Genomic DNA, 15599 nt, shown 5'->3' with positions numbered 1-15599 from the left:
TGCGCCACCACGCCTGGCTTGGTTTTAATTTTTATTGCTCAGTAATTAATTGGCCAATAAAAACTGATATTCACAGGAATCTGAAATGTTGATGATAGGTATACATAAAAGGGAAAATTATAAAACAGATCCTATACATTTGTATGGAGGAATGTTGCTAAGATGAGAAATATTTGAACGGGATTGACTTAATTGTATTTTGTGAATGAAGCATTAATAACATTTTGAACTTTTCAAGGCACTTTTGGAAAGAACAGGCTACACACTTGATGTGACTACAGGTCAGAGGAAGTATGGAGGACCACCTCCAGATTCCGTTTATTCAGGTCAGCAGCCTTCTGTTGGCACTGAGGTAAAGAAACTTAAACTTGTACCATTTGTAGTTAAAAAAAACCCCACAGCTATCTATTTTCCTAAAGAATTCTCCATGATTGTGAATTCATATTTATTTTCCAGATATTTGTGGGGAAGATCCCCAGAGATCTGTTTGAGGATGAGCTTGTTCCATTATTTGAGAAAGCTGGACCTATATGGGATCTTCGCTTAATGATGGATCCGCTTACTGGTCTCAACAGAGGTTATGCGTTTGTCACTTTTTGTACAAAAGAAGCAGCACAAGAGGCTGTTAAACTGGTAAGTTTTTTTTTTTTTTTCCCTTTTTTTCTTTCTATGCTCAATGTCAGGTTTTATTATGTGTCTTATGTGGCGGCTTTTGAGGTGCGGTACCTTTATTTTCCTATGTATATATCATAGAAATATTTGATAATATTTAAAATCTATAAGATGGTCGTACAAAATTTCCAGTTAATGCATCTGGCTTTGGGAAAGTTCTGTGTAAATTTAAAGGAATTAAAAATCAATGTGGCTTCCAGAGATTCCCCCCCCCCCCACTTGGACAACATTTTTCATCAGAAATTAACAAAAACACCCTTATACTTTGAATAAATAAGTAAATAAACAAATAGGACAGCTATTAGAAACATTGGCTGCTCTTCTCAAGGCCCCAGGTTCAACTCTGAGTACCCACAGGGCAATTGAAAACCATCTGTAACTCAGTTTTGGGAATTTGATGCCCAATTCTGGAGGTACCAGGTGTGTATTTGGTGTATAAATATGTGGGCTAAACACTCACATACGTAAAATAAAAAAATAGTGCAATTAAAAAAAAAAGAAAATCACAGAAGACACCAGGTAGGTAGGAACATGAAAGGTTTTTTTTTTGTTTTTTTTTTTTTTTTTTTGTGAGTGGGAATGTTTTAGAAACAACCAGATGTTTGAGAACCTAATTTTTATTTCTTAACGTTTAAACATGTTCAAAATTTAGGTTTATATAACAAGATTAACTTTCTTTTAATTCTGTGAATCAAAAAGATTGAGCAAGATAACTGAATTTCTGTACTGAGACAGGATTGCCATGATTGAGGCCAGCCTGGTGTGGTGAGAAACCCAATAGGAATACACACAAGCAAACAACACACCCCAACAGCAACAACAGTAATTAAAGAAAAGCTATTAACTTGAGAGCAAGCAAAGGAGCATGTACATTGGAGGAATTGCAGGAAGGAAAGGGAAGGGAGAATGATGTAATTAAGAATTACAAGAAAGTTTAAGTTTCGGAGTTAATTAAAACTTAAGGAATGTATTACTTTTTTGCTATGTTGCTCTGGCCTATACTTGCCCTTGTTTTAGGCCAGGTAGCCGCAAACTCGCAGAGATCTTTCTGTCTCTTCCTCCACAGACCTGGTTGTATCATTTCTGTAGACAACTCACTATCATATTTGTTAAATTTGGCTAATCTGTTTTGTGGAATCTAAACATTTAAAATATTTAAGTTGATTTCTTCTATAAATTTTTTTTTTTTTTTTTTTTTGGAGACAGGGTTTTTCTATATAGCTCTGGCTGTCCTGGAACTCACTTTGTAGACCAGGCTGGCCTCGAACTCAGAAATCCGCCTGCCTCTGCCTCCCGAGTGCTGGGATTAAAGGCGTGCGCCACCACGCCCGGCTCTTCTGTAAAATTTTAAAGGGGATAAAACAGGATATTTGAATTAGAAGTCCTTTAGTTTTCTGAGGTTTTTGATTTTGTTTTGGATACTGGGTCATACTATATAGCTCTGACTGCCCTGGAACTCAAGAGATCCACCTGTCTCTGCCTCTGTAGCTATGACTAAAGGTAGACACCACTATCCTTATTTTTAATCTCATTTTTTGAAATTTGGAATTTTTACAGTCTTTTTTTTTTTAGATTTGACAATACCTATATACAAAATACAATCATATTTAACCCTCACCCCCTTTCCTTCCCTGCTTCATACCCTTCTTTCTCACTGACTCCCCTCTTCCCACCTAGTTTAAGCATGAGCAAGAGGCTGTTTTTTGGACAAATGTTCATACCACTGAAGAAAATGACATCCTTCTTCCCTGTAGCTATTAACTTTCAAATGTACTTTAGGGAAGAGTTGGAACCTCCTGAGTCCTCACCCTTGATGGTACAGTCTTGTACAAGAGACCTCAGCTCTTACATATCTGATTGCAAAGGATATACCATTTCCAGAAGTCCATGCTTCATAACACTCCTCCCAATTTCCAGCTCTTGCCGGTCTTCTCCCAATTCTGTACTGCTTCCTCAATAGCCTTGGAGAGGGGATAATACTATGTACCATTTAGAACCAAGCAGTCAACAGTCACTTATTCTCAGCAGCTTGACCAGTTAGGAATTCTGCATTAAGCATCTTGCTCTAAGAAGTTTTTGAACTGTTTGTAGCCGGGCAGTGGTGGCACATACCTTTAATCCCAGCACTTGGGAGGCAGAAGCAGGCAGATTTCTGAGTTGGAGGACAGCCAGGACAGCAGGGGCTACACAGAGAAACCCTGTCTCGAAAAACCAAAAAAAAAAAAAAAAAAAAAAAAAAAAAAAGTAAGTGGTTGGTAGACTACTTTATTGCAGTCTTTAGTTTCATGGCCTAATGGCATAGCATACCTAAACTAATACTTCTGAAATACTGTAAAGTTGAGAATTTACTAAAAGGATCTTTTGTAGCCCAAAGATAGATAACTTTGAACTTGCTATGTATTCCTGATCCTTCTGACTCCACCTCTCGAGCACCATGACTGGTTCAAAATCAAAAACTTGTACATCTTGTCTTTCTGATTTTCAGATTTGGTATGCTCACCACCATTTTTAAACAGACCTCAAGGAGAAAAACAAGTATATTTTGGAGTTCTACATTGCTTGAATCTTTCCTGTCCTAATTAGTAAAATTGAATGTGTAGGTTTACCATTAAAGTATATTTTTTTGAAACAAAATAGATCTCTTTAAAGAGAATTCAGGAAATTTTTTATTTTTATTTTTTTAATATCATAGCTTTCCTTTTTAAAAGACTGCTTCTCATTCAGAGGGAACGATATAACTCTGCAGGGAGCTATTCATTGGTAGCCTGGCAAACCTTTTGAGCTGCCAAAAGTTTACTTTTGTCAGTTGAGGTGAAATGAAGGACTGTAGAAAGAAATACTTTATCTTCCTAGTTCTAGGATGAGGACTTAGTGACCCAGTGTTGGTATACCAGCACCCATGTAAACTGCAGGCTTGGTGATCAAAAACAAGCCCTTGGGGATGGGAACAGAGAATCTCCTGCTCATTTGCCAGCTGTTCGATCGTTCATTCATTCATTCATTCATTCATTCATTCATTCATTCATTTATTTATTGAGACAGGGTTTCTCTGTATAGCCCTGGCTGTCCTGGAACTCACTTTGTACCTGGAACTCAAGAAATCTGCCTGCCTCTGCCTCCCAAGTGCTGGGATTAAAGGCATCCACCACCACTGCCCGGCTTACCAGCTATTTCTAGTCTGTGAGCTCCATATAGATTAACTGAGAAATCTAGTCTCAAAAGATGAGAATTGATAAAGGAAGATACCCAGTATCAACTAGACTGCATGTACACTCTATTTATGTATACACAACACATTAAAACGTCATTTGCTTGGGGTATAAAAATAACACCACTTTTGCTAGGTGGCAATAAAGTAGCTTAAAAAGTTTTTTTTTTACATGTATGGGTGTTTTTCCTGCATGTAAATCTGTACCACTTGTGTGCCTGGTGCCAGTGGAGGCCAGAAGAGGGTGTCGGATCCCCTGGAACTGGAGTTAACAGAGGATTGAGAGCTGCCAGGTGGGTGCTGGGAGTTAAACTTTGGGTCATCTAGAAGAGAAGTTGATGCTCTTAACCACTGAGCCATTTCTCTAGCCCCTAAACAAACAGTAACATCAACAATAAGAACAAAAAACTCCAAACCTTTAAAGGTTGAAGTAGTAACACAAATGAAGACTAAAGAGCCAACTTACTGAAGAAAAGCTAATAGAGAATTTTAGTGACCAGAAGTCACACGAGGGTGTCTGATCCTGTGAAACTGAGTTATGGTTAGCTGTGAACCACCCATGTAGGGACTTAACCTGGTTCATCTGCAAAAAGTTGCAGTTCTCTTAAATAACAGGCCAACTTTCCATTCCTGTAGACTACCTTTTTGCTCATACTCTTCACTTGTAGATGAATTCAAGAAGCCACAGAGAAAGGGTAAATAGTGACAGTATGTAACCTATTAACATGTTTTTGAGTACCAGTGAATAGACTGAGATGTTTTAGTTTAGAAAACTCCAATCCAAGATTGTATTATTATAGTTTGCTTATGTATATAGTCTTAACATGCATCATGCATTAATACACAGTATGTATTTTAAGTCTAATGTAGAGATTTAACATAGATGACCACATAGCCTTTTTGATTTGTCTACGAACTCTCATTGTTAACCTTTCCACGTTTCTAGGTTTTTAAATGGGGCATAATGCTTTACTTCTGGATAAATAGACATTGCAATTTAATTCTTTTTAAAATGATACATATACATATACATATGTATATATATATAGTTTATACATATATAAAAAGTACATGTAATCTATGTTTATATGTATTATGTATATATATACATATATACATGCATAAATATACATGCATAAACTTTATTTATTTATTTATTTATTTATTTATTTATTTATTTATTTATTTATTTATATGTAAGTACACTGTAGCTGTCTTCAGACACTCCAGAAGAGGGAGTCAGGTCTCATTAGGGATGGTTGTGAGCCACCATGTGGTTTCTGGGACTTGAACTCAGGACCTTCGGAAGAGCAGTCGGGTGCTCTTACCCACTGAGCCATCTCACCAGCCCCCGGCATGTATAAATTTATGTGTAGCTGTCATTTGGGTGCTGGGAATTGAACCCTGGTCCTCTAGAGAGCAGCTGATGCTCTGATGAGCCTTATCCCCAGTACCTCAAATAGGGAATCATTATTGTGCAGAGGATTTAGGAGGTCTACTTTAAGATGAAAATTAGATTTTAGAGGGAATGAAATGGTTGGAACACGAATAAAAATTCAAATTGAATTAATATTTTTCTACTTAGTGGAAATGAGCATGCTCTTCCTAAATTTCTCAATAGAACATACTTTAGAAGCATACAATAGAACATACTCTAGAAATTGTCCTGTTTGGGGTCACATCTTGAGGTTCAGTTTGAGTTACAAATCTGATCAAGATGAATGTTTATGTAATTGAAATGTAAGTCTAGTTATACACAAGCATAGAGAAAATGTCTCTTGTGTTATAGATAAAATTGGGACTTTTTTCTTCTATATTTTGTCTTGAGAAACATGTTAAATGTATTTGGATATTAAACAAATTTGTAGTGGTTCGTTTTCCTAGGATAAAAATTTTAATCTAGGCATGGTGGGGATGCTATGTGTTGTGGCCTTTATTGATTTTGAGGAGAGGCATATAGTCTCAATAGTAAGGTCCTGTCTCAACAAGAGAAAATCCAAATTACTACAGATTATAATTTTGCATTCTTTGTGGCTTATCTATAAAACTGAGCTAATATTTATTAGCTAAAGAAAAGTCATGAGGTTTCTTTTGAAAATACTTGTTTCAGTTGGGCATGGTGGTATATACCTTTAATCCAGTACTTGGTATGAAGAAACAGGTGGATCTCTTGAGTTTAGAGAATCCCTATCTTGAAAGCCTACATGTATTTTAGATTGTGTGTGTGTGTGTGTGTGTGTGTCAGAGAGAGAGAGAGAGAGAGAGAGAGACAGACAGACAGACACACGGAGAGTTTGTGTATATACATGTATACTTGTGTGTGTTTGAAAAAGTCATATAATATATTTTGATTATATTCACATTATTCTCCCTAACTCAGATCCATTCCTACCTCTATATTTCTTTCCCCAAATTTCTGTTCTGTTCTTTTTTTTTTTTTTTTTTTTTTAAAGATTTATTTATTATTACATCTAAGTACGTTGTAGCTGTCTTCAGATGCACCAGAAGAGAGTATCAGATCTCATTATGGATGGTTGTGAACCACCATGTGGTTGCTGGGATTTGAACTCAGGACCTTCGGAAGAGCAGTCGGTGCTCTTAAACACTGAGCCATCACTCCAGCCCTGTTCTTTTTTTTTTTTTTTTTTTTTTGCTGTCATGGAACTCTAGACCAGGCTGGCCTCGAACTCAGAATTCCGCCTGCCTCTGCCTCCCAAGTGCTGGGATTAAAAGCATGTGCCACCACTGCCTGGCAAAATTTTTATTTTTCATTTAAAAAATATACATTGCAGTTTGTGCTCTCCATATACTTCTGGGTGTGATGGTCATCTACTGGAGCATGGTCAACCTACCAAACCTACCAAGGGTTATATACCCTTAAAGGAAGCTTGAGTCCTTTTACCCCAGAAGCCACTAATTACCCATATATGCTCATTAGGAATGTGGGATAGTGAGCCTTTTGCTTCTCCATGCTATCTTGATCTTGTATATGCTTTAGTCATTTTTGACTTTCTGCCTTTTGTTGATAGAGGTCCCAGTTGTGACTGAGATCTCAGGTGATTCTTAATCTTTATGGAGTTGAGTTTGTGTTTTAACCACCATCCTTTGCACAAAGAAAGTTTTTTTTTTTGAGTTCTGAGAGCTGCACTAATGCTTGAGTGTAGAGAAATGTATTTAGGGTGCAGTTTATCTGAATGTGTAAAAAACTTGAATGAGTAATGAGTAGTCTGTGAGACCTTAAAGCTTACTAGCATAGCTTTAGTGTAGTACTAGGTTTCTTAATCTGGCTTCCTACCATAAGCCAGGCACAACGATTTAAGCAGATAGTACATAAAGGCAGGAGGAACAGAAGTTAAGAGGATATCTTTGTCTAACAGCTTTGGATAGGTAGCCTAGTTGTCTGAATTATGATTTTTAGACTCAAACAACATTTTTTTAAAATGGATGGGTGGGTATATATGTAGCACATTGCAAGACACGTGTCCATAGAATATTTTTTTTTTGAGACAGTGACCCACAATCTAGCTTGGAACTGCCAGCCTCTGTCCCCACTTTGTGAATTATTTCAGTTAAAACAGTGCCACTGTGTAGTTTCTTGGTGAATAAACTAACTAGTCTTGTTATTTTTTTTAATACCAGAATTTTGACATGTGAGTAGCTTGGAATGATTTTCTAGTATCCACATGGAATAATTTTAAACGTGGTACAATATTCAGTTGTAGGGCTTAGAAGTAGATTAATGAGTGATGATATTTTCATGCTTATATCTCTATGAGATAGGAGTATAATATTTTGGGTTGTAAAAAAACCAGGAAATTGGGTTGGGGATGTAACTCAGATATCATAAAGAATTAATAAAGGCTTTCTTTTGCTAAAACATAAATCAAGTGTGTGATGCATACCTATAATCTTACCACCAGGAAGGAAGAGGGCAGGAGGAGCAGGAATTAGAAGTTATCTTTGTCTATCTAGCAGCTTTGGATATGTGAGACAAAAAACAATGTAGAACCAAAACCTCGGGATTGGAGATATTGTTTAGCTATTATGAACACATACTGTGCTCACAGAGGACCCAGATTTTGCTTGTAGTATCCATTTAGTGGCTCACCACCATTTGTAACTCCAGTTCAAGGAAATCCAAGACTCTCTTCTGACTTCTGGTGTTACCAGGCACATAAACAAAGCCAAAACACTTGTACATGTAAAAATAAATACAGCCTTATCCCAGTAACAACAAAAGAAGCAAAACTTAAGAAACCAAAACTAGGAAAGTGGACGGAAAGGTGTGTATATTATGTATTATGCTGGTGAAGTGGAGCCAGTGGATGGTGGCTGCAGGGTCTGTCAGTACTCCAGAGAAAATAACCTGGTGAAAATACTCTGGCTAATATCTGGGTTAACACTGATAGATGAGATGTCGGCTTGCATATTGACAATGAATTTTATTAGTATTGAGTTTTTGGGAGAGAGTTTTACCTCCAGCCTCCTTTTAGACACTCAAACCACATACCTTTGTGTTGTCTCTGGTGGTTTGTAATTAAAGCATGCAGGAGGCCAAGGATCTTGATGTGAGTTTTTGAGGCTAATTTGTGTTGTTGCAGGATCCTGCAAACATAAACATGAATACATATAATACATGGATTTGTGTATATACTGCCATCATGTGTGTATAACCATAAATGGCAGCTGATAAAATAGATCCATGAAATATTTTACCAGGAATTTAGAAAATAGTTGAGGAATTACTAAATTGTATACAGTTTTCATTACTACTTTCCCTTTCTGCCTTCATGTCACATGTGTTTATAAGTCATATGGTCATTATATGAGAGCAAATATCAGTATGACAATTCATACTACAGATTACAAATTGTTGACTTTAGAGAGTTCATGTGGACAGGAGAGGTTAACTACAACTGAAGTGCAAGCAAATGGGGCAAAAGACAAAGGAGAAAGGTAAAAGGATAGTTCACTTGGTTAGGGTTGATAGATGAAGCTTGGAAGATGAGTAGCACAATGAATGAAATATGGCTAGTTGCAACAGTGGAAATAAGTAAGAAGAAGATAAAGCTGTAACAAGTGACAGAAGGTGGTTGCTTATAAAAACTCAAAGCTCTTGCTTATTAAAGTTTTGAGTCTTGGAGTCGGTAGCATGACATGAATGATTAAATAATGGAAAACATTTGAATGAAAAAACAACAATAGAAAGGTCACAGGTTTTGAAGAAAAAGATTGTAGTTTGGATGAGAAAATTAAGAGTCTGAAATATTTTGATAGCCTAGGAAAGAGTTCACAACGTATAGATAAATCCTTGTATAAGTGATGTAAGTAAAGTGTTGTGGCTGTCAAGTAAGGTAAGCCTTAAACTTAGCTGCTAAGGTAACAGACTATAGTAAAGATGTATATGTCTGTGGGTAGATTAATTAGTAGTCTCTTCAATCTCAGTTTGTATTTACCGATATTATATTGTAGATGACACTTTGAAGTGATACTTGAGAGTGCTGACTTCTTGGAGGTAGGTAGTTATGCTTGCCATTATTGGGAAAGAATGATTAGTCAAACATAAAGAACCGCGTAAGTCCTGAGCATCACGTGTAAGCATATGAAGAGTTGCTTGAGTATGGAAGTACATTTCACTGTAGAAATTTTAAGGAGCTAAGTTTTTGTCTCAGCACAGAGAAAACTTTCTAATTAATGTTTTAAAATAAATAGGCTTGTATGCGGTGACTTTGCTGAAAAGCTTAAGACCGAGTAACCACTTGAATCACAATTCAAACCTGACATTGTTAAATTTGTGTGTGTTTTATCTTACCTGTGTGAGTGAGAGACTATGTGCAGGTGGTCATTGAGAGAGTTTTTGTCTTACGTGTGTGAGAGAGTGCACAGGTGCTCTTTAGAAATATTGTGTGGTGGGTGCCTGCGTGCATATGCCCACAGCTGCTCATGTGCCACTGTGCTTACAGAGCTAGCTGTTGGTAAAAGTACAATCTTAGGTGTTGGTCAATCTTCTTGAAGCTTATTTGAGATTAGGGTATCTATGTGGTTTGCAGTTATGTATGCCAGGCTAGCTGGCCAGTGATTTTCCAGGGATTGTCCTGTCTGAGCCTCCTATCTCTGTAGATGTGCTGTTAATACAGTGCTACTGTGATGACTTTACATGGATTCTGGGTATGGGAATGCTGGGCCCTATGTTGGGTTGGCAAGCACTCCTGAGCCATCTCCCCACATTGATGAATTGTCAGAATTTTATTCTTGGCCATCTCACTAGCAATTGCTGAATTTTTAAAACTATGTTGAGATCCCATTTTGCTAAATATGAACATTTTGCTCATCCTTCATAACATCATGCTGTACTGATAGTAATAGCCTGAAAGTGCCAGTGTCTCAAGTTAGAGCCTGTCATTTTAACTTAGACCTCATAAAATCAGGTTATTTGTACTCTTGCTATTGACTCAGGGTTGCTTGCTGCAACTGAGGCATGTATTCTCTTTGCTCTCTTTCCTTGTCTCTTCTGACCTTTGTAGTCTTGTCTGTAAAACCCATGCTGGTCTCCTGCCTCAGCCTTCCAAATGCTAGAATTACAGGTGTGTATCATTGCCCTCAGCTTTTTTTGTTCAGTCAAATATGGGTGAAAAAGTAAGTTTTACTTAATAAATTATAACAAATCTTATCGTTCACAGAAATTTGTCAATCTTAAAATCATATTTTTATCCAGTGTTGATGCAGGCATGATGTGATAGTTTAGAAGAAAAGGCTTTTTTTTTTTTTGTGGATAATAGAAATATTCATTACTTAGAAGTGGCATTATAATGTTGGTGGCTGAAGGAATTATTTGCTACTTTATAGATAGGTGGCTTCCCTTAAGGTTTTATTTTTGTTTCTCTTAGACATGGGGTCTCTACATAGTCTTGGCTATCCTGAAACTAATTCTAGACCAGCTCAGGCTGTCCTCCCAATTCCAACAGAGAGGTCTACTTACTCTGCCTCTGGAGTGCTGGAATTAAAGGTGTGGGTTAGATTTTCTAATAGCTATTGCTTTGATGAAACTTTTGTCCTGCCTTTCCTAGATTTCTTCTAAGGATTTTGATTGCTTTCAATAATAATTTGTTGGTATAACCAAGAAATTAGTTTTTTCTTTTCTCTTTTGCTTTTGATAACAGGGTCTCGTTATGTATCCCTCGCTCATTATGTAGACCTGGCTGGCCTCTTAACTTGAGAGTTCACCTGCCTTGCCTCTGGGATACTGGGAGTAATAAAGACATGACATAACTTTGTTTTGTTTAGTTACAGACCAGATGACCAAATTAAAAGCAGTTAATACCACTAAGGCTGTTTATTTTATGATATTACGTGTCTATTGGGGAGGGAGCTACGTGCTCAAGTACAATATAGGATATATTAGCTATTTGAAAAATAAGACAGTCAATTTATAATCCTCTGCAGTACTTGATTCAACCAATATTTTAGTCTATAAGAACTTTTTGGTCTAAAGGCGAAGATTCAAAGAATGTAAGTGCTGTATGAGAAAATAAAGTGTATGGCCTTACTATAACTGATAAATTCAGGAGTACTGTGTTACAATAGTAGGATATTTACCAGCATCCATGACATTCTTCACTCATTATATACCAGGAACAATATTCCTGCCTCTTAATTGTTTTCCCCTTCAGTTGGTGACAATTACATCAGATGTCTCCTGGGGGCCAGAGTTACTTCTGTTGAGTATGATTGAGTCAGCATGGAAGGGTGGTTTTGTTGACTATCATAGGACTTGGGGATCAGAGTGTGTGAGCTATGTTTATTGGAGGACCATGGCTAGTGGAGTTTGAGGGAAAACACAACCCCTGACTGTTTTTTAAGGTTGAGAGGTTCAAATTATGTGTCTGAAAAACTCTGTATATAAGATTCAAAGAAATGAAAACTAGCTTGGAGTTTTATATAGTAAACGGAGACTTGAATTTCAGCACTAGTTTTTTATGTGAATGGGTGGTGTTTTGCCTGCTGTGTATGTGAACCATGTGTGTCTGCCATGTATGTTAACTGTCACCTGCAGACCAAGATGAGGGCACTGGAGCTCCTGGAACTGGAGTCGTTGTATGGGTGCTGGAGGAACCCTGAGCCCTGGAGGAATAACAAGTTCTTTTAACTGCTGAGGCATCTTTCTAGCCCAAAATTTTTTTTTTAGTAGGCAAAAAAATGAGACTTTAAAAGTCATGTGTTTGATATGAATATGGATAATTAGATGTGAATCTGTAATTAGTTTGATCATGAAAGTAGGAATCTGTTTTGAGCTGTAGATAAAATATGTGAACTTTTAATTTTGATTATTTAGCGATGAACAAGGTGATAAGGAGGAGTCAACCTTGGAATCATATGAGTTCTAATACCTGATAATACTTATAGATAATAATAATAGAATGGATATTGGCCCTTCCCCTCTCCCATCTCCCAGACAAGCTTTCTTTATGTAGACCAACCAGGCTGGCTTTGAATTCAGATGCAACTGCCTCTGCATCCTTGGTGCTGGGATCAAAGGTGTATAACACCATGCCTACAAATGGTTTTTTATATGTAAAGCCATTTGGGAACTAAGATCTTGAGCTCAAGTGTGTATGAAATTGGTCAATTAGTAATCATTTCTACCATTTTCACTGTTATTAGTGTAAACATTTGAGGAAATTTATTTTTTCATTTTTCATTACTTTGTATTTATTATTTTTTCTTGCTCAACTCTACATTCCGTTCACTGCCCTCTTCCTAGTCACCCCCTCCCACAATGTTTTGGCCTATCCGCTATCTCCCCACTGTCAAGTCTCTGAGAGGCTAGGCACATCCTCCCCCAGCCAAGGCAGCCCAGCTAGAAGAACATGTACATATAGGCAACAACTTTTGGGATAGCCCCTGCTTCAGTTGTTTGGGACCCACATGAAGACCAGCTGTACATCTGCTTCATAGGAATTGAGGCATTTTAAATATAGTTCCTATAATCAGCTTGACAAATTGGAAACTTTCAAGACGTTAGTTTGTAAATAGTAAGATTGATAGTTACTTGATAGAATGTATTTTGTCCTACTCTTTTCATATTTCATTCTATAGGATATGGTTAGTTGAATGTTTCATTTACTTTTTATTATAGTTTTATAGTAAAGTATGCTTGCTTGCTTTTTTTTTCTCTTTAAAAAGCAGTCTTTCCTTTGATTTTATTGTATATTTAGTAAAAATGAAATGGAGAGATAAGGTTAAATTTAGAATTTAAAAAAAAGCTCATCTTTCAACTTAAGTCTTGTCTTGTCTTCTCTTCTTGGTTTTTCGAGATAGGATTTATCTGTATAGCCCTGGCTGTCCTGGAACTCACTCTGTAGACCAGGCTGGCCTCGAACTCAGAAATCCACCTGCCTCTGCCTCCCGAGTGCGTGTGCCACCATGCCTGGCTTATTTTTGTATTCTTTATTGAAACTTATTACAAGAGGATGTGGGAATGAGAAAATGTATTTATGTTATGGTTTACCTTGGAGGGAGGAAACCTGATCATCTTGAATGAGATTTCCTTGAACTTGAACAACTGAATGGAAGAATGAGTTTTAGAGGTTACAATACTGTGGAATCAGTATTACAGTATTCAATAAAGTAAACAGGTATTAAAACTATGATTTTGTTTGGTGTTTAAGGGAAATCTTTGGATTTCAGATTATCTTTTTTTTTTTTTTTTTTTTTTTTTTGGTTTTTCGAGACAGGGTTTCTCTATGTAGCCCTGGGTGTCCTGGAACTCACTCTGTAGACCATAAGACCAGGCTGTCCTGGAACTCAGAAATCCTCCTGCCTCTGCCTCCCAAGTGCTGGGATCAAAGGTGTGCGCCACCACTGCCTGGCTATCATACTTTCTAAAATTGGAATTACAGTAAAATGTTTATTATTGGATATACTACAAAAAAAATTCATTGTGGCATCTCTATACATTTCTAGAATGTAATTTGATCATGTCCAAACCTGTTTCTTTTTACCACACCTTGAATTTTTTTTTTCCCTTCTGCATTCCAATAGTTCACCTTTTATATATGCTTCTCCTATAAGGAAAAGATAGACTTTTTAAAAACTGAAAATACACGATACAAAGTGTATTTTGTCCTACTTTTTCATATCTCATCATTCAATAGGATGTGGTTAGTTGAATGTTACATTTACTTTTTATTATAGTTTTATAGTTGGGTGATCTGTGTTTGCTTGCTTTTTCTTTTTTTTCTTTAAAAAGCAGTCTTTTTCCTTTGATTTTATTGTATATTTAGTAAAAATGAAATGGAGAGATAAGGTTAATTTAGAATAAAAAGAAAGCTCATCTTTCAGCTTAAGTTCTTTTGTTTATTTTTGTATTCTTTATTGTAACTTACTATAAGAGGATATGGGAATAAGAAAATATATTTTTTCACTTGGGGAAAAATAAGTTTTTTGGCCATTGATTGAGAATCTTTACAGTTAATATCAAGTTGATAAATTTAAACATGGTATACTTTTTCTCTTTCAGTATAATAATCATGAAATTCGTTCCGGGAAGCACATTGGTGTCTGCATCTCAGTTGCCAACAATAGGCTTTTTGTGGGCTCTATTCCTAAGAGTAAAACCAAGGAACAGATTCTTGAAGAATTTAGCAAAGTGACAGGTAAGCTGGATTTAATTAGCAAAAGGTACAATTTTCTTAGTAATGAAGAAAACTATTGTGCCAGGTATATTTCTAAACATTTGGAGGGGGGGAAAAACCCCTAATTTTCACCTCAGCTTTATGAATTAAGTAACATTGTTATTTAGAGAAGCAAACACTGGGTTGGAGAGATGGCTTGACAGTGGTTACTCTTTCAGAGGACCAGAGTTGGATTTCTAGGACCTACTTGATGGCTTTTAACCCTGCCTGTCTTCTGGCCTTTGCAGGCATCAGGCACAGACATAGTAGAACATCTATATACACAAATTTAAAGAAGAAAAGATAAAGCAAGTGCAGGTAGAGAATTAGGGGAATAATTTCATGGCATTTAAGCTAATTTAGGACTACAGGGTGTTCATCTAGGATTGACAAAGCCTTGAGTTTGTTTCCTATCACTGCATAAAAGCCAGATATGATATTCCAGGCACACCTGTCATTCAAGTTAATGTGAAGAGGAGGCAAGGTAGTTGCAAGTTCAGGGTTATAGTCTGCTGCATAGTGAATTGAGGCCAGATTGTTCTGCATGAGACCCTCTCTAAAATTTTAGAAGACAAATTCCGATTTAGGAATTTAGCTGGAATTTGAATATAATCTGCAAAATTGTTGGATGTCTTTTGTATTTCTGTTTTTTAGATGTTGTTAATTGTTAGATATTAAGGAGGTATGAGTGCTTTAAGCAGAGATGCTAATATTGTGTAATTTTTTGAATTGTACTCTGTACAGTGTTTAGAAAGTTAGTCTGCTAAGTCCCTAGAAACAGAAAAGTGGTAGTAGCAGTGTATCTTACTGTTTTTCTTTGAAGTAATGCAATTGATAGTTGATAGCAGAAGTCATTTAAATAAATTTTTAGACCTGGTAAAATAGTGGGACCTTTATTCAGAAACATATAAAAACCCAAGCACTGTGGATATATTTCATTGGTAATGTTTTTGCTTATGTTGAAGACCTGGGTTCTTGTAAATGTCACTAAGCCTTCTCAAATAGAATTTTAGTGTAATGAATTAGTTTAACTATGTTTGACAACT

At 36.5% G+C, this 15599-nt stretch overlaps 1 protein-coding gene across 1 annotated transcript in view; it reads left to right on the top strand.

The window, feature by feature from the left end:
* The window catches only part of Syncrip (synaptotagmin binding cytoplasmic RNA interacting protein), a 36394-nt gene that overhangs the window by 6713 nt on the left and 14082 nt on the right, over nucleotides 1-15599 (top strand). The window contains exons 5-8 of the mRNA XM_029543588.1: nucleotides 239-352; nucleotides 457-633; nucleotides 14400-14535; nucleotides 15225-15235. Of these exons, the coding sequence (XP_029399448.1) occupies nucleotides 239-352; nucleotides 457-633; nucleotides 14400-14535; nucleotides 15225-15235 (438 nt within the window). The remainder of the gene's footprint in view (nucleotides 1-238; nucleotides 353-456; nucleotides 634-14399; nucleotides 14536-15224; nucleotides 15236-15599) is intronic.

Source organism: Mus pahari, chromosome 10 (genome assembly GCF_900095145.1).
Source record: "Mus pahari chromosome 10, PAHARI_EIJ_v1.1, whole genome shotgun sequence".
Lineage (NCBI taxonomy): Eukaryota > Metazoa > Chordata > Mammalia > Rodentia > Muridae > Mus > Mus pahari.
Note: the sequence above shows the minus strand (reverse complement) of the source record. Positions and strands in the feature narration are given on the sequence as shown.